Genomic DNA, 22,144 nt, shown 5'->3' with positions numbered 1-22,144 from the left:
AATGGTAAAAAACATGGCAATTAACAAAAATTTTTACTCGTGGTCATACATCATGGGAACACATTTACACTAAACAAATAAATTAAAAAAACAGAGTCAAGATACGCACGGAATTTACCAGAGCACGGTAACAAACAGGAATCCAAACTCCCGAAAATTACCGAAATACCCTCATCCTCATCGCCTACACTCCCTCGTCCTCCAGTGGCCTCGCCTCCCTATAAAGCGGCGGCGACTCGCACCACCCGTCTCCTCCTCTCCCTCCTCCCTCCCTCCCCCGTGCGCTCGAACGAATTCCGCACGGAATTCTCCGCGTAGAGGAACCCTAGCGCGCCCCGGATCTCGCCGCGGGGGGTGCAATGGCCTCGCCAGCGTTCCTGCCCGAGCTGGCCACGCAGGTAATAGTGCCCGTCGCGGCCGTTGTTGGCATCGCGTTCGCGGTGCTGCAGTGGGTGCTGGTATCCAAGGTGAAGCTCTCCCCCGAGCCCCGTCGCGGGGACGGCTCCTCCGGGAAGAGCGGCGCCGGCGCCAGCGAGTACCTCATCGAGGAGGAGGAGGGGCTCAACGAGCACAACGTCGTCGTCAAGTGCGCCGAGATCCAGAACGCCATCTCCGAAGGTGAGGCAGAGCGCCCGTGGCCGTGCTCGTGTTTTTTGAATTTTGTGGATCTGAGGGCGCTTAATCATAGATGTTACGCTTAGTAGCTGATATTCGGAATTATGTGGTAATTTTGCTGTTCTGGTTATTTTGTTTGCTTGCGGGGTGAACCTGAAAAATTGCTTTTCATATGAGGCATCTGAAGCGGATCTGTTTGCTGCAGTACAGAGTCCCTATTTAGGCATAGGAATAGAATTTTACTCGTTAAGGCAATTCACTCTAAAACTATGCTTTGGATCATCTGGTGTTGCGTGTTTAGCGTTTGTTAGTTTGTCGCATCGTCCTCGGTATTTTTTTTCTGCTATGTCTCCTGCGTTCATGGTAGCCGTGTGCCTGTGACCTGGGTTATAGATATTTACTGTTATATTACTCCTAGTTGCAAGCTGGATCTAACAATAAACTACTGATGTTCCCGCTTTACCCAACACGTGTTATAATAATCCTTGGTCCAGTGTGTCCTAACTGCAGTAAATAGTTTTTTTGCTTGCCCCACTAGATTTTGTTTTGTGAGATATTTGTGGTGGGGCGGAAGGTGTTCATATAGAAGTGGTAGTGCTCTGTTCTTAAGAGGTCCCAGTAAAATCTCTGCGGTGACCATGCTGTGGGGATAGGATAAGTTACTGCAGGTGGCAGATGCGTTGTTGCTGCACCTGTGGTCCTTGCTGCCTGATGTAGGATAAGAAGATAACGAACTTTCCGTGCGTCCACATTATTGTAGTAGGTAGGAATTAGTTTTGTTTTCAACCGCATCCACCTTGCTTGGAACTTGGAAGGAATCCTAGAAATCGATGCACATGGACCACAGATCTTGTGGTCCACTAAACAGTGTTTCATGTAAGGTAATTATTGGAGCACAGTTCATGTCTGAAGGTACATGCTAATTCAGTTTGTCCTGTGCTGGATGCTGCATTGTTGGCTGGTTCATGTTAGCAGTGATATTGGCTGGCTTCTGTCCATGTCTTCAGTCAGGATTTCTTTCTAATAAGATTAGGATGAGGAAGCTCTGGTTCTGCTTTCTTTGTGGCACCACATGAAAGCAGCATAGAAGGCACAGAAAGATTTTTTTTATGACTCTTAGTATGTGGACCCTATTAGTTACTTCAGCGTAATTACTTCTTTCTTTGCTTCCCCTTGTGAAATAGGAATTAAGCTTTGTTGGTTTCGTTGGATTTTGAGAAGATAAGGATTGCAGTCCATCATTTATTGTTTCACTTAGCTATTATTTCTTTGTCTGTTTTGATGCTGACAGCTTCTACAAGAAAATAGGATAATTGCTGCCATTTTTTTTTTGTAAATATCTACTGCTATGTTGCTTAATCTTCAGTATTTTGATATTTGTGTCATCATTTTTCTTATTGTTAGGCCTTCTCTTGTAACGGCTATTCTCTAATTATGTTGTATAATTGTATACACACTTGTGTTTCTAAATATCCTTGCTTTGTTTTAACAGGAGCAACTTCTTTCCTTTTCACTGAATACAAGTATGTTGGACTATTCATGGGCATTTTTGCTGTCCTGATCTTCCTCTTCCTTGGCTCTGTTGAGGGGTTCAGCACCAAGAGTCAACCTTGCCACTACAGCAAGGGCAAGATGTGCAAGCCTGCCCTTGCTAATGCTCTCTTCAGCACCATCGCCTTTGTGCTTGGTGCAGTCACCTCACTTGTTTCTGGGTTTCTTGGAATGAAGATTGCAACATATGCAAATGCCAGAACAACTCTTGAGGCAAGGAAGGGTGTCGGAAAGGCATTCATTACTGCCTTCCGCTCTGGGGCTGTGATGGGCTTCCTGCTTGCTGCTAGTGGCCTTTTTGTCCTTTATATTGCAATCAACTTGTTTGGAATTTATTATGGTGATGACTGGGAGGGCCTTTATGAGGCTATCACTGGTTATGGTCTCGGTGGTTCTTCTATGGCTCTTTTTGGCCGTGTTGGTGGTGGAATATACACCAAAGCTGCTGATGTTGGTGCAGATCTTGTTGGGAAAGTTGAAAGGAATATCCCTGAAGACGATCCGAGAAACCCAGCTGTAAGTCTTTTCTTAAGAGTCACATCTTAAAAAATGCTTTAATGAAATCCTTTGTGTTGAAGTTTTGTAGTGACTCTATTGACCGTGGTAATGTCATTTTGATGTATATTTGTATTGAAATAGTACAATGAGCACTTCCTTCTGCTTCTTGCAGGTCATTGCGGACAATGTTGGTGACAACGTTGGAGATATTGCTGGAATGGGATCAGACCTCTTTGGCTCCTATGCTGAGTCTTCATGCGCTGCTCTTGTCGTTGCCTCGATCTCTTCTTTTGGGATCAATCATGAATTCACTCCTATGTTGTACCCACTCCTCGTTAGCTCTGTGGGTATCATAGCTTGCTTGATAACCACTCTTTTTGCAACTGATTTCTTCGAGATCAAGGCTGTAGATGAAATAGAGCCAGCTCTCAAGAAGCAACTTATAATTTCCACTGCTGTGATGACCGTTGGCATTGCACTTGTCAGTTGGTTAGGGCTCCCATATACATTCACAATCTTCAACTTTGGTGTGCAGAAGACGGTGTATAACTGGTACTGCCATTTCTTAAATGGATTTTCCATATTTTGATCAAAATCTTTTAGTACATGATCTCACTTTGATCTTAATTTGGTAGGCAATTATTCCTATGCGTGGCAGTTGGTCTGTGGGCTGGACTAGTTATTGGATTTGTTACGGAGTATTACACGAGCAATGCATACAGGTGCCAACAGTTTTGATCATATTTAGTAGTGGATGTAATTTGCAGAATTTTTTCAAGCATCTGACAACTTGAATATCCTTTTTGCAGTCCTGTGCAGGATGTTGCTGACTCCTGCAGAACTGGAGCTGCTACTAATGTCATCTTTGGCCTTGCTCTGGGATACAAATCAGTCATTATCCCTATTTTTGCTATTGCTTTCAGTATTTTCCTCAGCTTCAGCCTTGCTGCAATGTACGGTGTTGCTGTGGCTGCTCTTGGAATGCTCAGCACAATCGCTACTGGCCTTGCCATTGATGCCTATGGTCCTATCAGTGATAATGCTGGAGGAATTGCTGAAATGGCTGGCATGAGCCACAGAATCCGTGAGAGAACAGATGCTCTCGATGCTGCTGGAAACACTACTGCTGCCATTGGGAAGGTAAATGCCAATCCCACTGTTAGTTGAAATGTGCTTCTTCAAAGATGGGCCGACTTTGAACAAATGTACAATTTTAAGTACTAAATTCTCATTCTCATGATTTTGTGCATGTAGGGTTTTGCCATTGGTTCAGCTGCCTTGGTGTCTCTTGCCCTCTTTGGTGCTTTTGTCAGCCGTGCTGAGATCTCAACTGTTGATGTTTTGTCGCCTAAAGTTTTCATTGGACTGATTGTCGGTGCCATGCTTCCATACTGGTTCTCAGCAATGACCATGAAGAGTGTTGGCAGTGCAGCACTCAAGATGGTTGAGGAAGTCCGCAGGCAGTTCAACACCATCCCTGGGCTCATGGAGGGCACCACCAAGCCTGACTATGCGACATGTGTCAAGATCTCCACTGATGCGTCTATCAAGGAGATGATCCCCCCAGGCGCACTTGTCATGCTCACCCCGCTTATTGTTGGGATCTTGTTTGGTGTTGAGACCCTCTCTGGTGTTCTTGCTGGTGCTCTTGTTTCTGGTGTCCAGGTTGGTACTCTTTCCGTGGTTGCTTTCATTGTTATAATCTCTTGTGATGTCGGCATGTTTCATTCATAACTAATTATCTATATTCTCATTCAGATTGCAATCTCTGCATCCAACACTGGAGGTGCCTGGGACAATGCAAAGAAATACATCGAGGTAGAAACAATAGCACCTATCAATCAGCAGTTTTCTTCCTATCCATATTTGTCAAACTCGACTAACTTTGGTTCTCTCCATGGTTTTACAGGCTGGTGCATCTGAGCACGCAAGAACTCTGGGCCCCAAAGGCTCCGATCCACACAAAGCTGCTGTCATTGGTGACACCATCGGTGATCCGCTCAAGGACACCTCAGGCCCATCACTGAATATCCTCATCAAGCTCATGGCCGTTGAGTCCCTGGTCTTTGCCCCCTTCTTCGCCACCCATGGAGGCATCCTCTTCAAATGGCTTTAGAGGAAGAAGATCGATGGACCGGTTACTTTAATTTTGCCGGGGAGAGCACTAGATTTATCTATGCCATAGAGAGAAGTTTCAGTTCCCCATACAGTGCCTTTCTTCCATTTTCTGTGTTGCAATCAAGTTGAACTTATCACTATCAGCCATGGTGTCACCTAAGTTTTTGGGTCTAGTTGCAGTAGCCGTGTGGAGCAAATCTCTGGCCATTCTACAGGTTTGGAGTTTGGCATTTGGTGTATTGGGAAGTTTGTATTGACTGTAGATATTTCGATGATGATGATGATGAAGGAATGCACAATTCGGATTCTTGTCTTTGTGAAACACTGGAGTTTTTGTTGTATATGCGGATGATTGGATGCCCGTTTCCTGTGTCCTGCCTCTTTTTTCTGTCAGAGGCCAGTTGGCAATAAGATGCTCGATGTCAGGAGCCATCACAAACAGGGGCGGACCAGAACGGGGCTGCGGCTGAATTGCTCGTTTGTGCCCAAAACACAGTGTAACCTTGCCTTGACCTCCTTTTCTCTAATTAAGATTATACATTTTTTAGTCTAAACACCACAAATGCTAAAGGACTATATGGGCAGGGTCCTAGATCCGCCCATTCACAAAAGGAAAAAGAAGAAAAAAACAATGGCTGTAAATTTAAAAGGTCCTCCTAATTTAGAACTTATCGAACGAGGCATGATCACCAAAATGCCAATCATCCTGTCACATTTTTGTTCTCTCACAAAAGCAAAATTGGTGATAGGGCCCTGAATACCTGGTCTATGACAAGTTGGCCCACTTGTAAGTGGATGTCTCCTTTTCTCGCTCCCCATTCTTCCCTAAATCCCGAAGCCGCTCTCCTGCTGTCAATTTTAGAAACTTCTTCCTGCCGTCCCATCCTCCCTCTGGCGGCGCAGGGGAAGCGCAAGATCTGAGCGGACGTGGCCCAGGATGGCGCAGCCTGCCTAGCTCCGTGGGCTACCTATGGGGGGGAATCAGACGGCGGCGCCTCGCTGCTGTTGCGAGGTAGGACTTTGGAGTAGGACACTGCTGTTGCGCTCGCCGTGGCGAGGGCCACTTTTGTCCGTATGGGTCAATTCAGTATCAAAACAAGAGTCGTCGCGCCAATGATTGGATTAGGCGAGAACAAATTCGACGATTTTGGAGCTGATGCGATACACTAAACTGAATGTGAATTCTGATGTGCAGGTAGTCCTAATCTTGACAAGTCGCGGGGACACCACTGTCGTTTCAAGGACTTTGACGGATAGCTGATGACAGTCATATGGTCATATATTGGAGCCAATTTCAAAAGCAATGGAATTGGGCCTCATTCCATGTGAAACGATGGATTGAAGAATTATCAATTTGGCAAGTAAGAAATTGTGGTACTCCTCGGGTTCATAGGCACATGGTGACAAATGGCTGGCGAGTCTAGAAAAGTTTTCCTTGGGTGCGTATAGTACAATTAGGTTGATAATGAATCATGACACTTGTGCTTCCTTCACAATCCAACTCAACCCTAAGTATATTTAGCTTAAAATCATATAGTATTTCAGCTCGGTTCTTAGTGAGCTCAATCCTTAAATTTAATAGGTTAAATTAGAGGGCTCTTTCCCACACAATTAGACCAATGTGACGAGGATTACAAAACTCATCGTTCGTGTTCACCGAATCCAAATACGGTACCCCCAAGGCCCAATGCAATGCCTGCACAGAAACATGCCGAGGAAGAGGAGTAGACGATCGCCTAGGTGGCTCCGCCTCTTGCAGCTGCAGGCATAGTATTAGTTATACCTGCCATCCCATCGGGTGCTGGACACAACACACCACCCTCACGGTAAAAGCTGAGAACTAATCACCTTTCTTTCCTTCCACCTCGCATCCGAATCGGGGTTTCCATCTCGAGTCAGTTTAATTGAAACAGAGTACGATCTAAAGCGCACCTCGGGTGCTATTATTTGTCTCAATTCTGACTGAAATATTTGCCCTTTTCCTCCTTGCTTGTAAATATTTCCTGCCTGTCCTTGATACAGAGTTTGCTGCAAGGGTTGTGATTTTCAGGTCAAAAGCAGAGAGAGACTGACAATTTCTCGCTGTGTCTTCTCCAGTTTTTCTCTTGGACTGTTCCTCACCCGGCCTGATGTCAAGCACTCATCGCACTGTGTGATTGGCGTCCCCTTCAGCCACATGGTGGGGGTAGGGGAGTTTCTCGCCTCGGCCGCATTGAAGCAGGTCGGCGGCATGCTAGGTAGTGCCATCTGGGAGGCGATCGCCTCGCAGCTGAAGCTAGGTGATGAGCTCAAAGGCCTCAAGGATACTGTGGATGCCATCCAAAATAGCATGGTTAGGGTGGAGAAGCGGTTGATGAAAGATGGTGACGTCTGCGTCTGGATGAGGGAGCTAAAGGCAGCAGCCTATGACATGGAGGACATTATTATGGAATTTGAAGGTGCTATCCTGAGTAATAAAGATGACTCGCAGAATAACAAATCTACAACGGTAGGTCTCGAGTGTGTTTGATGTCGATATGTCCATTTCCATTTCTTGTCCCTTTTCTAATTCACGACATGGATTTGCAGGAGATCTCCATTCCTCTGAAGTTGCGGCTAAGCATGCCTAGCAAGTTGAAGGCCATGAAACAAAGATTGGACAACATAGAAAAGCTGAGGCGGTTCGACTTGATGGTGGACACAAGCTCTGACGACCAGGACGTGATCCAGACACGGGCTACAGGCCCTTGCCTTGTAGAAGGTATACTTGGGAGGGACAAGGACAAGGTAGAGTTGATGAAGTTGCTGCAAGAAGATTGCAAGCACACCATCATCCCTATATATGGCTTTGGTGGTCTGGGTAAAACCACTCTCGCCCAAATGGTTTTCGATGACAATACAACTAAGAGAGATTTTGATATCCAGATTTGGGTTTATGTCTCCACAAGTTTTAGCGATGAAAAGATTGGTCGATCAATTATCTCCCAAGTAGATGGACAGAGTAACCAGTATGACTTGTCCTCCGTGCAGATGCGCGTGGAGATGATCCTCCGTGGAAAGAAGTATCTTATTGTTTTAGATGACTTATGGGAAGAAAACACAGGACAATTGCAAAAGATAAAAAGCGATGTTGAAAGGTGGCGCACCAGGCAGAAAGATAATTGTGACCACTCGAAGTGAACAGGTTGCTAAGCGGATGAATCGAGAGTTGCCATTCAAGTTGGGTGCCTTGCCTTACGATGACTGCTGGAAGCTGTTCAAAGCTAAGGCATTTCCAAATGGAATTAAAGAATCTGAAATGGCAAAGGTACATATGGGGGAGAAAATAGTAAAGAAATGCGATGGAGTGCCTTTGGCAGTCAAATCTCTTGGGGATCGTCTGCTAGATATGCCGATGCACAAGTGGGAAGAAACTCTGAAGAGTGACCTGTGGGAACACGAACGCGATCCAACGACTGGAACAACATCTACTGCAATATTACCATCCTTGAAGATTAGTTACTACCACATGCCATATTATCTGAGACCTTGCTTTGTATACTTTTCTGCCTTCCCAAAAGGCTTCGTCATAGAGAAGAGAGAACTGATTCATAAGTGGATTGCTCTGAGATTTGTTCTGACCACACATCGTGCTGAGGAATACCTACATGAACTTTGTCAGATGTCATTCCTGGAGGCTACAAGTGACTCTATCTCGGTGAGTTATATTATATACACAGGCTTGGTACAGTTAACTCTTTTCCTTGTATTGAGTTGTGCTGTCATTTCTCGCATGATTTATTAGTATTTTAATCTTATTTCAGAATATGGCGTTCATCTACTACTAATTCAATATAATGTTTGGTTTGAAGAATGAGATAGTCATAAATCCTCTGATTCTAGTTTTGAATAATCCACTTCATTTCGCACAAGCATATCGATCGCGGTGTAAAATTCATGGAGTGATCCTATGATGAATCATTCGGACATGGTTGGATTCAATTCTAACATCTTATAAATATTTGAGTCAACGTTATTTAAAAGATAAGTATAGTGACACGAACATTATTTCTTAAGTTGCCTGTTTTATGCTTACTGAAATCAACCAATCAAATAAACATGACAAGTAAACTCCCTGATGTTGCAAATTACCGTTGAGTCCTTGAAAAAAATATCTAGTGCACTACTAATCGACCTGCAAATTTGCTTTTCAGATTTCTGCAAGATACTCCAAGCTTAATAACCCTCATAATGTATTATTCAAAATGCACGATTTAGTTCATGAACTTGCTAGGTCAGTTGCTATTGAGGAAGTTGCCATCTGTGATGGCAAACAAGGAAGCTTCGGTCCTAAAAAGGACAACTATCGATACACGTTGTTGTTGAATTTCAAAGGTCAGCACCCAAAATGCAAAGATATGCCTTTCAAAGCAAGGGCTGCTCATTTTAGTGGCTGCACAGGATGTCAGCCTTCGAAGGGTGCCTTTTCAGAAACTAAATGGCTGCGTGTATTGGACTTCCCACGCATGCAAACTGTTGAGCTACCCAGTTCTATGGAAAACTTGCACCACCTGCAGTTTTTAAATCTTTCAGAAAATACCAGCCTCAAAAAGCTCCATAGCTCCTTTTCTAAAAAAGTAAAGCTCCATAGTTCCACTTCCATTTGTGACTTTCAGAAGCTACACTATTTGGATCTACATGGCTGCTCGAATCTTAGTGAGCTTCCAGGTCCCATTCACAGACTCCAAGTCCTGGAACATCTTGATCTATCAGGATGTACCAGCCTACAAAAGCTACCTTCACAATTTGGGGAGCTGCAAAAGCTTTCGTTCTTGAACTTGTCATGTTGTTCAAAGCTTGAGATGCTTCCAGACTCTTTCAGTCTACTGAAAAATTTGGAACATCTGAATCTGTCCTCCTGCTGCCAGCTTAAGCAACTGCGTACCCTGTCATTCAAGAGAATGAAGGGACTTCTTTATCTTAATTTGTCTGGTTGTACTTGCCTTGAGGCACTTCCTGAATTTTGTGTGGGCAATGATGGCTGCCTGAACCTGGAGATTTTGGATTTATCTGATTGTGGGAGGCTTATTGATCTTTCTGAATCTTGTGCCAGACTAAATAAACTCCGATTTCTGAATTTATCTGGTTGTCCTTGCATTCCGAAAATTATCTGCTTTCTTAGTAAATTTGTAAATTTGGAGTACCTAAACCTATCAGCGTTATCAGGATTTGATGTAAGAAAAGATTCTGAAGCTCCAAGCTCCTCTACACAGCATTCCTCTGATTATTCTGGTGAGGAGTTGAGCCTGAAAATGCTGCATGACACATTGAAAAACATGCATTGCCTTGAGTACCTTTCAGTTGGAGGGATGTCACTGTTCTCAAAGGAAGGCATCTCCAGTGACCTACTAACCCTACCGGATTTTGTGGTCTCAGAAAGAGGCAGTGGTGATTGCAGCAACATTATCCTTCTACAGAATATCCTTGATTCTACAAACAGTGAACTAAATATCAAATGCCTTGAGGTTGTGACGTCTGCAGAGGAAGCAAAGGGGGTGCAACTGGGAAGGAGACATCGGCTTGCTTCTTTGAGTTTGGAGTGGTCCTCATTAGAATGGTCAGAGGAACCCCAAGTGACGACAAGGGATGTGCTCGAAAATTTGAAGCCTCATCCAGCTTTAAAGCATCTCACTATAAAGGGCTATAATTACAGTATGTTTCCTAGTTGGATGAGGGAGATATGTTCTACACTCCCAAATCTGGTGAAACTGGTATTGTCTGATCTCGTAGAGTGTGACCAGCTTCCAACTCTAGGAAATCTATCAAACTTACAGGAGCTTGAAATTCGTAATATGCCTAAACTTATGGAAGCATGTTTAGCACCATGCAGAAACCTAAAGAGACTGTCGCTTGTTGAACTAGCATTCGGATGCACCTTGTGGTTTTGCCAAGATGGTTCGGCTTTGAGAACAAATAGAAGCTCTGAAGAGATACATGACATGGAATTAGATCCTTCAGAAGAATTCAAGAGGCTTGAAGTGTTCAGGACGCAGTCTGGTGATCCTTCCCGAGGAAAAGGAAAAGCAAAGTTTACAGCAATGACAAGGAACATGATGGAAACATTACTGGGAGTGACTAAAAAGAGAACACAGATGACACACGTTCCTGTATCTTCTTCTGCACCATGTCCAGCCAAAGAAGCATTCCCTCCGCTTTGCTATCTGAAGATAGAACACTGCAATTATCTGAAACTAAAACCAAGAATCCCCAACAGCCAGGAGTTCTTCATCAACGAGTCGTCAATCCCCACATTGACACGTATTAATAGTGATGATTTGGAGTTCTTCGTCAACGAGTTGTCAATCCCCACATTGACACGTATTAATAGTGGTGATTTAGTCATTGAACAAACCATCCAAAAACTCAAGATATCGAACTGTAAGAGCTTTGATCTTCAGAAACTGCCTGGCATTCAATCAGTACATGAGCTTGAAATTGATTGCCTCGAGAAGTTTCACCGTTTTTATGAATTGAGATGCATGGATCGTTTGGTGAAGCTAACTTTGTCATCTCCTGAGAATTTCTTGCACACAGACAAAGCTGAAATCCTAAAGGCTATTCCTCAAATTCAATGCATCAAGATAAATGGGGTAATTTCTCTTGGCTGTGCTTCGTTACTCCTCTTTTACAATGGACATTTTCTAATTCTTATCTAGAACAGAATGGATGCATAAATATTTTCGTTGCATTTGGTAATAGTCTAACTCTCTCTTCCTTCACAGGGAATGTATTTTGCAGTACAAGAAAGTGATTTTCTCCTCCGTCAAAATACAGACTTTGGAATCACAGACCTATTTATTTCAAATCTTGAGAAGGTGAATAGCGCTGATGAAGTTGGCCTTGGAGAGTTGGCTACATATGACCAGCTGCGCACACTGAGATTGGTATGGTCCCATGACGCAACTCTTATTCCAGCAATGGTTTATCTGGATCAGAAGATAGGCCTAACAATGTATATCTTAATCTGGGCAAAAAATTCTCCAGAGCTGATGATTCTTCAGTTCTCCAAAGACTCCATCCTCATCCTAACCTATCAACACTTCAAATAGAAGGTTATCGAGATGCCACATTTTGTGGCTGGATGAGCGATCCAAATCTCTATCTTCCAAATCTTGTGAAGATAGAGCTGATGGGCATGCCAAGGTGCGCACGCCTCCCTTCACTAGGACAGTTAGCAAACCTTGAAGAACTGCACATTTCAGATATGCCTAATATTCGAGAAGTGGATACTAGTTTTTATGGAGGCAGGGACCCATTCAGGAAATTAAGGGAACTTTGTATTAATAAGATGGAGAATTTGGAGGTGTTGTCCACGAACTTGGAGCTATCTGCTGGAGAGATGTCTTGGGATGATGATGAACAGAAGGTGCAAGGAGATGAAATATTTCCACGCCTTGCACACCTCGTTGTTACGGGATGCCCTAGGTTGACCCTCGGTTCAGCTTTTCAAGGATACATAGGGCGTATAGTTGCATCATGCAGTGAGGTAGAACTATCACCCGGGATACTCGTTGGATCTTCACACCTTTTTAGACTTGAAGTGGAATCAAATATCTTTGGCTTCTCTGACGCTTCAGAATTTCTCCAATACAGCACCGACTTGAGGAATTTAACTATTAAATCTGACAGTGATCTGATCACCTTGCCGGAGATCATCCGGAGCTGCCACTCCCTTAGGAGCTTGCAGATATTGGACAGTTGTAATTTTGCGGCACTTCCAGATTGGTTGGGGGATCTGGCGTCTCTGGAGGAGCTAGAAGTTCATTCTGCCAAACTGCAGCGTTTGCCTCACTCCATCAAGAATGTAACCTCCTTGAGGACATTAACCCTTAAGAAGTGCAATTACAAACTGCGTGAATGCTGCAGCCGTTTAGGAGAGGACTACGACAAGATTAAACACATCAAACATGTAGATGCACATGAGGTAATATGCACTGTTTTTAATTATTACTGTTTTGTTCTACAATGTATACTATAAATTACGGTTGCATAACAAGAGGCTCAATCTATCATGCAGGCATGTGATTTATTACTGTATTTTCATTAATTCTAGGGAGTGAATATCGTATATATGGATGAATTAATGGAATCCCTTTCTAACATAAATATTTAATTTATTGTTTGATATGCCACTACCTTGCTTAATTGTGTCACTTATAGTAGACCTGATTCTCCAAATTAAAATACTCCCTCCATCCCAAATTGTTTGTTGTTTTGGCATTTTTAGATTCATAGCTTCTAATATGTATCTAGATATAATATATATCTAGGTGCACAACAAAAAATCATAAACCTAGAAATACCAAAATGACCTATAATATGGGATGGAAGGAGTAGTCAAGCAAGCTCCAAATTAAAATAGTCAAGCAACTTTTGGGATATACCAGGCGAACATCAAATTTTTTAGAATTGTATTTTTGTGCTGTGTACGTGGTAGGGTATGTTTTTTTTTTGGAAAAAAACTTACTGGTAGGATCTGTTGCCAGCATATCTGCTGTGCATATCCGTGATTGGTTAGAGTTAGGTAGGAATCCTTGGCTGGCTCTGTTTCCATAAGCCTCATCCAGCATTCAATTGTCCAATGGTTTACATCTAAGAGTATCTCCAGCAGATCCCTATTCCTCAATACATCTACCATATTGAGAGAGTTCGTGAAAAAATAGTGCTATAACACACTCCCTTTACCTTTCCCTTTTTCCATTCGACAAATAATTCACCCCAACTCTCCCCAAATAAAGGAGGAGTTGTGACTCTCCCAACTCGGTAGTTGGATTGGGATGAGGTTATTAGAAGACTACAAAAGCAACTCTCCCAATAACAATGAAAGAGATATTAGGATGTCCCTATTAACTAGTTATTTGGAAATATTTATTAGATGTGGAGATGCTCTAAGCTGCATGTTTGCATCTAGAGATGGTTTTATATAGTATGCATGCCATCTTGACTAAAGCAGAATGTTTTATTTTTGATTTTCTATGTCTTTGTAAACTTGCAGGGCACTAGTTTCGCCATCGATTCATCAAACGACATGGCTATTCTGCAAAAGACTACAAGTCACCAGCTTATTGAACTTAATATTGAACATCTCGAATATCTATCAAGCTCAGAAGCAAACATAATTGAATTGGCGCAAAAAGAGGAGCTCCAATTTTTAAGTTTGGAGTGGAGTGAGCTTAGTTTGGAGTGGTTCAATCCAGTGTTCAACAAGGTCGCGTTAGAAGAGCTCCAGCCTCATCAAAACCTTAAAAGGCTTTGCATAAAGAACTATGTTGGTGGTGATTTTCCTAACTGGTTACGTTTGCTACCAAATCTTGTAAGATTGGAGCTTTTCAATGTTCAATCTGGTCACCTCCATCTAGATTATTTACAATCTCTTGAAGCCTTGTATATCTCGTCTGTCTCGGTGTTTGAGGTCATGAAGGCTAGGGCAGATGTACTGGACCTATATGCCAAATCATCAATATGCATCTTGAGCACACAGCCAGTGAAAAATCTCAGAAGAGTTACAATAGTAAGAGTAGGGAAGTTACTGTGGGAAACATCGACGTCGCATTGTATTGAGCAGAAGGATGATAAGAACATATTTCAAAGAGAGCAGGAAGGAAGACACAGTGATACTGGCAGGGAATCCTCCTACCAGCGCACATTATTTCCTAGACTTCAATATTTAGAGATAGACTGTTGTTTGAATGTAAGATTCGAACCATCAATCCCTTGGAGTGCCAGGTATATCATATCTGGAATTAAACAATATCCATTCTTATTCAATTGGCCATCATTCTACCAAGTCATGGGGCTATCAACATCTGCTTTATCATCCAAAATGGAAATCAAGTACATCGAAAATATATCTTCTGACTCCGATTCTCTTCAACTGCTTGACATTGAAGAATTAACTGTTGACAGTTGCATCGATCCTGTACCTTTGCCACAGTGCATTCTAGGCTGGAAATCCCTCAGGAAGCTAGAGATATTGAACTGTAGGGGCATCGATGGACTGCCAGATTGGTTGGGAGATATGGCCTCTCTCCGTGAGCTCAAAGTAGAGACCTACTGGATGAAAACTTTGCCTCCGTGCATTGAGAGGCTGACCTCTTTGCATACCTTGACACTATCACAATGCACAAAGAGGCTTAAGCAAAGATGTAGCGAGTCAGGAGATGATTGGAGCAAGATAAAGCACATTGAGAATGTGCAAGTAGAGTTGAGACCATGAAGAGTGTTGGAAACTTGGAATGCAGTGTTCTAAGATGGCTGTGGATCGGAGGCAGTTTAACACACCAACCTGGGCACCTGGAGGACACCACACTGCTTATGTGACATACAATCTCCACTGATGCATCCACATTGGAGATGATCCCCCCCCTGGTGCTCTTGTGGTGCTCAGACCTTTTATTGTTTGATCTTGTTTGATTTTGACTGTTGAGACTCTGGATTTTGTTTCTGGTGCTCCCATTTCTTTAATCCACTACCATCATTGTAAGCTGTTACCGTATGTCATTGGTGTGTGTAGTTTCTTTTCCCCCCAAGATTGCCATCTCTCCATCCAACGCTGGAGGTACTCGGACAGTGCAGCGTTACACATAGAGGTGAAACCTTTCAACATATTAGCACATGGCAGTTTGCAGGTTTCTTTCTACCATGCATATCCACCAAATTTGGTTCATTTCCCCCTCTATTTTATGGTCTGGTGCGTCCTAGGATGAAAGAATCCTGGGCCGAAGGGTTCAGACTTCAGAACCCCACAAGGCTGCTGTCATCGATCAGTGGCACGATCAAGGCTGTGATTAGATGCTGATTTTCTTTAGCTTTCTCTTATATCTATTAAACCTTACAGTTAAGGAGTTCCATTTGCAACACTTTCGCAAGAAAGTTATAGCATCTGCATGTTATGGCGTTATGAGGTTGTGGACTACTGCCGGATCGGGCATCTCGTACCGGTGCTCTCGCTGGCCGCGCATCGTTGTGTCGCTGTGGATCTTCCACAGGTCATCCGATGCGGGTGTTCGTGGTGCAGCAGCATCCCTGGTGCTTCCCCTTGGCGTGGAGCGGTGATGGTGGCCCAGATTCGTGGCCAACGTGACCGGATCCGACGATGGGTTCCTCGGAGATCCCTGGATATGTGGCTGCTTGGGTTCTCCGGTGATGCTGATGGCACGCGGGGAGCCTCTCCTTCACGTTCCCCCTCCCCCGGGGATCTTCTAAAGTGTAGATTTTCACTCCAGAGATATTTTTTTCGAAACATCTCCAGAGATATTAGCCTCTAGGCGGTGGATTCCATGCGCCGAGGGTCGGATCTGACGACCGGCACCCTTCCGGTTGTGACAGTCCGGCGGCATGGTGGACTTGGTGTGGTGTCAGCCATGACGTGACACATGCATCTAGGTCTTGCTGTGGCCGGCGCCTTAGCCCTAGCGCAATGGGCGTGAGTTCGACGCGGCAGCAGCTGGCTCTCGATAATGGTGGCCGGCAGTTGCGAGCGTGCTCAGCACCATCAACAGCTCGGTGAGTGCATTTTTGCTCAGTCTGCTGCTGGCATGGTGTGGTGGAGGTCGGAGCAGAAGCATGGTCAGTGACACTTGCAGGTGCCACTGCCTCCTTGGAGGCGACTTTGTTTGCACCTCCCCCATATGACGATGTTTTGATTCTCCAGGTGTAAACCCAGCCCAATACTTGGGCCGATGATGATGGCGTCATTGGCGTCTTGTTCTTCTTGAATGTGTTGTCGTGGAGATCCATGTGGTGTTTCAGCGTCCCCTGTTCGTGCTTGGCTGCTCGTGGGTGATCTGCATTCATCGCTTTGGAGGTTCCTTTCGAGGGAACATATTGATCGCGATTTATTAATATGGTGTGAGGACATAAGGGAGACTGTCCGTTCAATAGCAGAGCAACGGAGGCTTTGGAAAATTTTCGTTAAAAATGGATGGATAAGTAATATTAAACATTGCTTATAATTATTTTCTCTTTTTATTTTTTTAATCAGCAACTGAGCTGAAGATTATGTAATAACTTGGTTGTGTGTTGATCACAGAGGCTGGATATATTCATATTTTCTAAAAAAATGTTATGGAGAATATACTTTCAGTTGGCCCATGATGTACCCTCTTTTGTTTTCAGTTTGCTGTTACTGTATTCCAATGATGTTGGCCTTATCAGCATCATGCCATTTCCTAGCTCCCCAGTCATCATTGTTGTAGGCGTAGCAGCCTAAGTGGAACAAATCTCTTTCTATTTTGCCGACTACTAGCTTGAAGTTTTGACGAGGGACATCTGCTGCTAAGGCTATCCGCACCGCAGGACTGTAAATCTCCTGGAACGCTAAATACATCGGCCAAACTCCCGCACCGCTACTCTCTATCCCAACCTCTACCCCTCCGATCGCTACAGGAAACCTCCAAAGCCAGCGCTCGAGCGGACGAACGCTATCCTATCGACGCGAATCTCGTGCCCCGCCTGCGAAGTGTCCTGCGTGTGGCCGGCGGGAAGGAGGTGGCCGGTGGGGAGGGAGAAGGGGAGAGCAGTGCCGGAGGGGAGGGAAGAGAGAGGAGAGAGGGGTGGCGGCAGAGAGCAGCGGGCCGCCGCGCCCGTGCCGAGAGGCTGTCACGCCGGAGAAGGAGGGGGAGAGCGCGCCCCTGCCAATTGAAATAGGGGCTGCCGTCCGCCTCTTCACCGGCTGCCACGACCTCGTGCCGTCGCCACCACGCTCTTGTCGCCAGGTCGACGTCCTCGAGCTCCCACCGCGAGCGGATCTGGAGGCTGCCCGCGCCGGGCCACCGGCCGGGAGGAGGGGAGGGGGGGGGGAGAGGGGCGGCGGAGAGCAGCAGGCGGGGAGGGCGATGGGGAGGGAGGAGGCCGGGCTGCCGCGCCGGAGGGAGGAGGAGGCCGGGCCGCCGCGCTGGAGGGGAGGGAGGAGAGAGGGGCAGCGGAGAGCGAGTCGGGGAGGGAGGGAGGAGACGGTTGGTTTGCCGATGTGGATAGAGGCGGGGCGGCGGTGGAGAGCTGCGTTGGTTTGATCTCTAAATCGGTTATGACAGGTGGGCCATGCTTATTTAGAGATGAGTTTAAAGGCGGTGCGTGTGGATAGCCTAATTCTTGGTGACCTGTCATCTTCCCCCTTGCTTGCACGGGAAACTGGGGAAGTTGTTGATCGGAGGCCGGTCCATCCAGATGAACCACCTCTGCTGCTATCGAGTGAACAGGCATGATGCGCCTATAGTCGTACGTGTATTTGGTTACAGAAGCTTTTCAGGATACAAGTCCCTCCAAAAACTGCCTCACGTTATCAGGGATAAGAGTTAGGTAAGTTGGACTCCAAGGTAATTGTATGCAGGATCACTCTTCGGTCCTGAAATTACCAATGGCTCATCATAACGAGTCGCCAGAGGGCCAGTCAGCGTTGTTGACAAGTGCTGGTGCATCAAACAACGCTTCGCCATTGTCGCGGCAAATGGGAGCATTGGATTTATCTTCCACGGGATTAGGCCGCCACCCACCCGTCAACTTTGTCCAGACAACGGTGTGCAACTGTGGGTGGGATTCGATATTTTGCAACTTGTGAATAGACAGCTCGTCCGAATTGAAATTGTGTCCCACAAAGTGTCAGTGCGGAATCGCCTACTACATCTCGGCGTACCTTCGCTTTCGCTTAGAAACTGCGGAGAGGCGTGGTGGTTGGTTCCACAAACGAACTAAAGTTTAATCCGTATCACATCGAATGTCTAATACTAATTAGAAGTATTAAATATAGACTAATTACAAAATCAATTGCACAAATGGAGCACAAATGGAGGCTAATTCGCGAGACGAATCTATTAAGCCTAATTAATTCATAATTAACACATATTTACTGTAGCATCACATTGTCAAATCATGGACTAATTAGACTTAATAAATCCGTCTCACGAATTAGCCTCCATCTGTGCAATTGGTTTTATAATTAGTTTATGTTTAGTCCTCCTAATTAGTATCTAAACATTCGATGTGACAGGGACTGAACTTTAGCATGTGGAACCAAACACCGCTAAGACGTCGCCGACGCCGTTGGTTTGGTTTACATACACTATTTTACCCGTGTGTGCAGCGTTACTAAGACTACTGACCTCTGTTTAAACAAGTCTGAAATGCCCAGCAGTCATTCACTCGCTGGATATTTGCGCCAATGCAGCAAGACAGCATGTAGCTCTGTAATAAACTTACTTTAGGCAGTGTTTGCTTACTGACTACTCTAAACATCCGGTCCATATTCTTCATGCAGCGGCATGGTCGTCGCAAGCAAGCAACTGGCTGTGTACGTGAAGGAGATCAGAAACGATGCTGGCTTTTTTGTTGCCGCGCGCTATTATCCAGCTATGAGAACAGGAGAGGGAATGCGGCGGTCGATCCGCTGCTCAAAGGTTCGGCAATTCGATGACTATCCAAAAGTGATACAAAAGAACCTACTAGTGCACTTCCTTAAGATTGGGATGCATGATTTCGAAAACTCATGGTTTACCGTGAGTTATTGAACTCAAGAAGTCACTATTTGGAAGAAAAAAAATTGACTCCAGATTCAAGACCTTGGTTGGGTTGATTACTGGCTCTAGATTATGACAATTCACATTTCCTGTCGCCCATGACTATGACAATCTCTAGGAGTTATACAGATAAGATGGCCGCTATTATAAGTTTACTCACAGGAAACTATATGGTTACTCAAAATTAATGGTGCAGTTACTTACTTTTAGAACGTGCCTGACCACATGCATGTTTCATTAAGACGGGAAAATGCTACAGTTACTCAAACTGTTTTGCCGGCCGGTTAGCCCGAGAAACCGCGTCATATATATCCAGATGAACCAACATCTGTGACTAATCAAGTTTAGGTCAGAATGATACCATAGTTTTCTACTTAATCTGTTCTTCGCATTCTCTGGGACTGAACTAGATAGACTCGTCTCTGGATGACAGGATCAGTATCTTCTTTGGGTCAGATAAGTCCACGTACATACTCTTCTTTGGGTCGGATACGTCCTGCACCATGAGATACGCAGGTGGGAGTAGCTACACGGCCGCACGTAGAAAGGATTTTCCCATATAAATATGTAGGAATAGTTAGTTGATGTGCTTTGATTGAGCATATAGAATCCATTCATGTTACTTATATCTATCTCTTAGATCACTAAGCATAGTATGTATCTACAATATATAATGTATCCTATTCAAATCTAGAGGAATAATTACTTCTATGCATTAATTCAGGACAAGGCATTCCTTTAGCCATATTTATATATTAGAGAATTATTAAATGTTGTACCTATGATTTTTTTTTTGAATGAATGGGCACGAGACAGTGCCTATTTCATTGATAGAGTAGATTATTACAGAAGTGTTTCAAATATGTCACTCTTACACGATTACTCTCTAGATGAAAAAGTCGCTAAAGCTTTTGCCCCTGCTAAAATTCATGTGCCTGCTTCCTCCTTGATTTTGGCCAGCAATGAGGGTGCTGCCATCTCTTGATGGTTGAAAATTCGCCTATTCCGCTCCTTCCAGATTTCCCATATTATCAGCAGCGCCATAGAGCATGTTCCCTTCCGAGGTGCTTCGGTCCTTGTAGTCATATTCATCCACCATTCCAGGGCATTGTCGGTTGGGGGCCATTCCGAGGGTTGTATGCTTGGTTGTGATGCCCAAGTGGCCACGAGGCTCCATATTCGCTTGGTGTATCTACACTGAGCCACTAGGTGGTGTGCTGTCTCTTGTTGTATACGGCACAAGGGGCATGCAGGGGAGTGAGGCCATCCTCGTCGCGCAAGTCGATCAGCTGTCCATACGCGGTTTTGGAGGATCAACCATGCGAAAAATTTGCACTTCGGGGGTGCCCAGCAGTGCCATATTGTTTTGTAGTGTGGTGCATAAGTGGATCCCAGGAACTGCGCCTTGTATGCTGATGCCGCTGAGTATTTTCCGTTGGACGTGAATTTCCATCGAATTGTGTCTTCTTGTTGTGTTTGCAGCCGCACCATTGTTGCTAGACGCCAGAGTGTTACAAATTCTTGGAGGTGTTGCGTTGTCAGTCCGTCGTGAATGTTTATGTCCGCCACCCAGCTATTGTCATATAAGGCTTCTGCTAGTTTTTTATGCTTCCCCCTGGATAGCATATATATGTTGGGCGCGATGTCCTTTGGCCTAGTTCCTTGTCCCCAGGCTGAATGCTAGAAGCTTGTTTTGCGTCCATTACCCACTGTGATCGTTGTGCAAGCTGCGAACAAGCGTTGATCGGAGTCGTCACATGGTATCCCCGTTCCAATCCATGTTTTTCGTGGTGACTCCCACTCGTGCCAAATCCATCGCAGTCTCAATGCTCTAGCGAATTTGTGGAGGTTTAGCACTCCTAACCCGCCATTTTCTTTTGGTAAGCAGGATTTGATCCAATTAACCTTGCATTTGCCGCTTGTAAGCGTTTTGTCTCTGGCCCAGATGAATCGTTTCCTTATTTTGTCTAGTTCGTCTAAAACTTCGTTTGGTGCTTTTATGACAGTTAGTAGGTATAATGACAGTTAGCAAACCCGTCCTGCTTGGGTGAGGTTGCGACTGTGCCATCCGGAGAGCTTCTGTGTTGTTTTGTCCATTAGGGGCTGAAAGTCCAATTTCTTTAGGCGCCTTATCGCAAGTGGTAGTCCGAGGTACCTTAATGGGAAGCCTGTGCGAGCAATCGGCCACTCTGAGAGGATTTCTTCGAGGTCTACGTTATCGCAACTGATGGGAGCCACAGTTGTCTTTTGTAGGTTTGTTTTAAGCCCAGTTGCCTCCCCGAAAAGATTCAATAGCTTTGTTACATTTGCGACGTCTGCTTGTGCCGGTTTTATGAATATGACCGCGTCATCAGCATACATGGAGATGCTGGTGCGTGGCGTACGCCCTCCGAGCTTTTTGAGTAGTCCCATTTCCGTCGCCTTGTGTATTAGTTGGTACAGCGGATCTATCGCAAGGATGATGAGGAAGGGGGATAGCGGGTCTCCTTGTCGTAGTCCTCTCCCGTGTGCGATTGAATCAGATGGGATTCCATTTATCAGGACTTTGGAAGTTGATGTGGCCAGTAATGCAGTTATCCAGTCCCGCCACCGCGTGGGAAAGCCTCTGTGTTGCATTAGTTCGAGCAGGTAATCCCATCGGACAGAGTCAAAGGCCTTTGAGATGTCCAGCTTCATTAGCAGCGTCGGCCTTCTGTGTCTGTGAAATGGCGTGTATGAGGCTTATCGGTCTGAAATCCTTGATGCTTTCGGCTCCTTCCTTTTTGGGTATTAGGACGATGTTGGCTGAGTTGACTAAATTGAGGTCGTTGCATCTAGCGGTGTAGAAAGCG

General features: G+C 44.9%; 3 protein-coding genes across 4 annotated transcripts; all 3 read left to right on the top strand.

The window, feature by feature from the left end:
* Positions 1 to 247: 247 nt before the first annotated feature.
* Positions 248 to 5,104, top strand: LOC101758107 (pyrophosphate-energized vacuolar membrane proton pump). The gene is made up of 8 exons (XM_004965696.3): positions 248 to 618; positions 2,108 to 2,682; positions 2,837 to 3,216; positions 3,300 to 3,386; positions 3,474 to 3,804; positions 3,919 to 4,329; positions 4,423 to 4,482; positions 4,574 to 5,104. The coding sequence occupies exons 1-8, from the start codon at positions 360 to 362 to the stop codon at positions 4,778 to 4,780; spliced, it is 2,310 nt and encodes a 769-aa protein (XP_004965753.1). The 5' UTR covers positions 248 to 359; the 3' UTR covers positions 4,781 to 5,104.
* Positions 5,105 to 5,239: 135 nt separating this feature from the next.
* On the top strand, positions 5,240 to 11,913 carry LOC101757695 (putative disease resistance protein RGA1). Of its 2 annotated transcripts, XM_022825857.1 has the most exons (7): positions 5,240 to 5,794; positions 5,978 to 6,143; positions 6,880 to 7,270; positions 7,351 to 8,458; positions 8,955 to 11,390; positions 11,523 to 11,684; positions 11,785 to 11,913. In XM_022825857.1, exons 4-7 carry the CDS (start codon positions 7,889 to 7,891, stop codon positions 11,788 to 11,790), a joined length of 3,174 nt encoding a protein of 1,057 aa, XP_022681592.1. In that variant the 5' UTR covers positions 5,240 to 5,794; positions 5,978 to 6,143; positions 6,880 to 7,270; positions 7,351 to 7,888; the 3' UTR covers positions 11,791 to 11,913. The 2 variants fall into 2 exon arrangements, with proteins under 2 accessions (XP_022681592.1, XP_022681591.1); XM_022825856.1 differs by having other exon boundaries at positions 11,523 to 11,877.
* LOC101765554 (disease resistance protein RGA2) lies at positions 11,848 to 15,295 on the top strand. The gene is made up of 2 exons (XM_004967086.2): positions 11,848 to 12,724; positions 13,796 to 15,295. The coding sequence occupies exons 1-2, from the start codon at positions 11,882 to 11,884 to the stop codon at positions 15,014 to 15,016; spliced, it is 2,064 nt and encodes a 687-aa protein (XP_004967143.1). The 5' UTR covers positions 11,848 to 11,881; the 3' UTR covers positions 15,017 to 15,295.
* The last annotated feature ends 6,849 nt before the right edge of the window (positions 15,296 to 22,144 follow it).

This window comes from Setaria italica, chromosome IV (genome assembly GCF_000263155.2).
Source record: "Setaria italica strain Yugu1 chromosome IV, Setaria_italica_v2.0, whole genome shotgun sequence".
NCBI lineage: Eukaryota > Viridiplantae > Streptophyta > Magnoliopsida > Poales > Poaceae > Setaria > Setaria italica.
This window is presented reverse-complemented; position numbering and strand designations above follow the sequence as displayed.

Bases quoted from the DNA above. Each gene is read 5' to 3' on its own strand.
- LOC101758107 (XM_004965696.3), top strand. From the start codon at position 360: ATGGCCTCGCCAGCGTTCCTGCCCGAGCTGGCCACGCAGGTAATAGTG. The intron at 3,217-3,299 runs GTACTGCCATTT...TTAATTTGGTAG, and splicing joins CAGAAGACGGTGTATAACTG to GCAATTATTCCTATGCGTGG. The intron at 3,805-3,918 runs GTAAATGCCAAT...TTGTGCATGTAG, and splicing joins CTACTGCTGCCATTGGGAAG to GGTTTTGCCATTGGTTCAGC.
- LOC101757695 (XM_022825856.1), top strand. From the start codon at position 7,889: ATGTTGAAAGGTGGCGCACCAGGCAGAAAGATAATTGTGACCACTCGA. The intron at 8,459-8,954 runs GTGAGTTATATT...TTTGCTTTTCAG, and splicing joins CTACAAGTGACTCTATCTCG to ATTTCTGCAAGATACTCCAA. The intron at 11,391-11,522 runs GTAATTTCTCTT...CTTCCTTCACAG, and splicing joins AATGCATCAAGATAAATGGG to GGAATGTATTTTGCAGTACA.
- LOC101765554 (XM_004967086.2), top strand. From the start codon at position 11,882: ATGAGCGATCCAAATCTCTATCTTCCAAATCTTGTGAAGATAGAGCTG. The intron at 12,725-13,795 runs GTAATATGCACT...GTAAACTTGCAG, and splicing joins AACATGTAGATGCACATGAG to GGCACTAGTTTCGCCATCGA.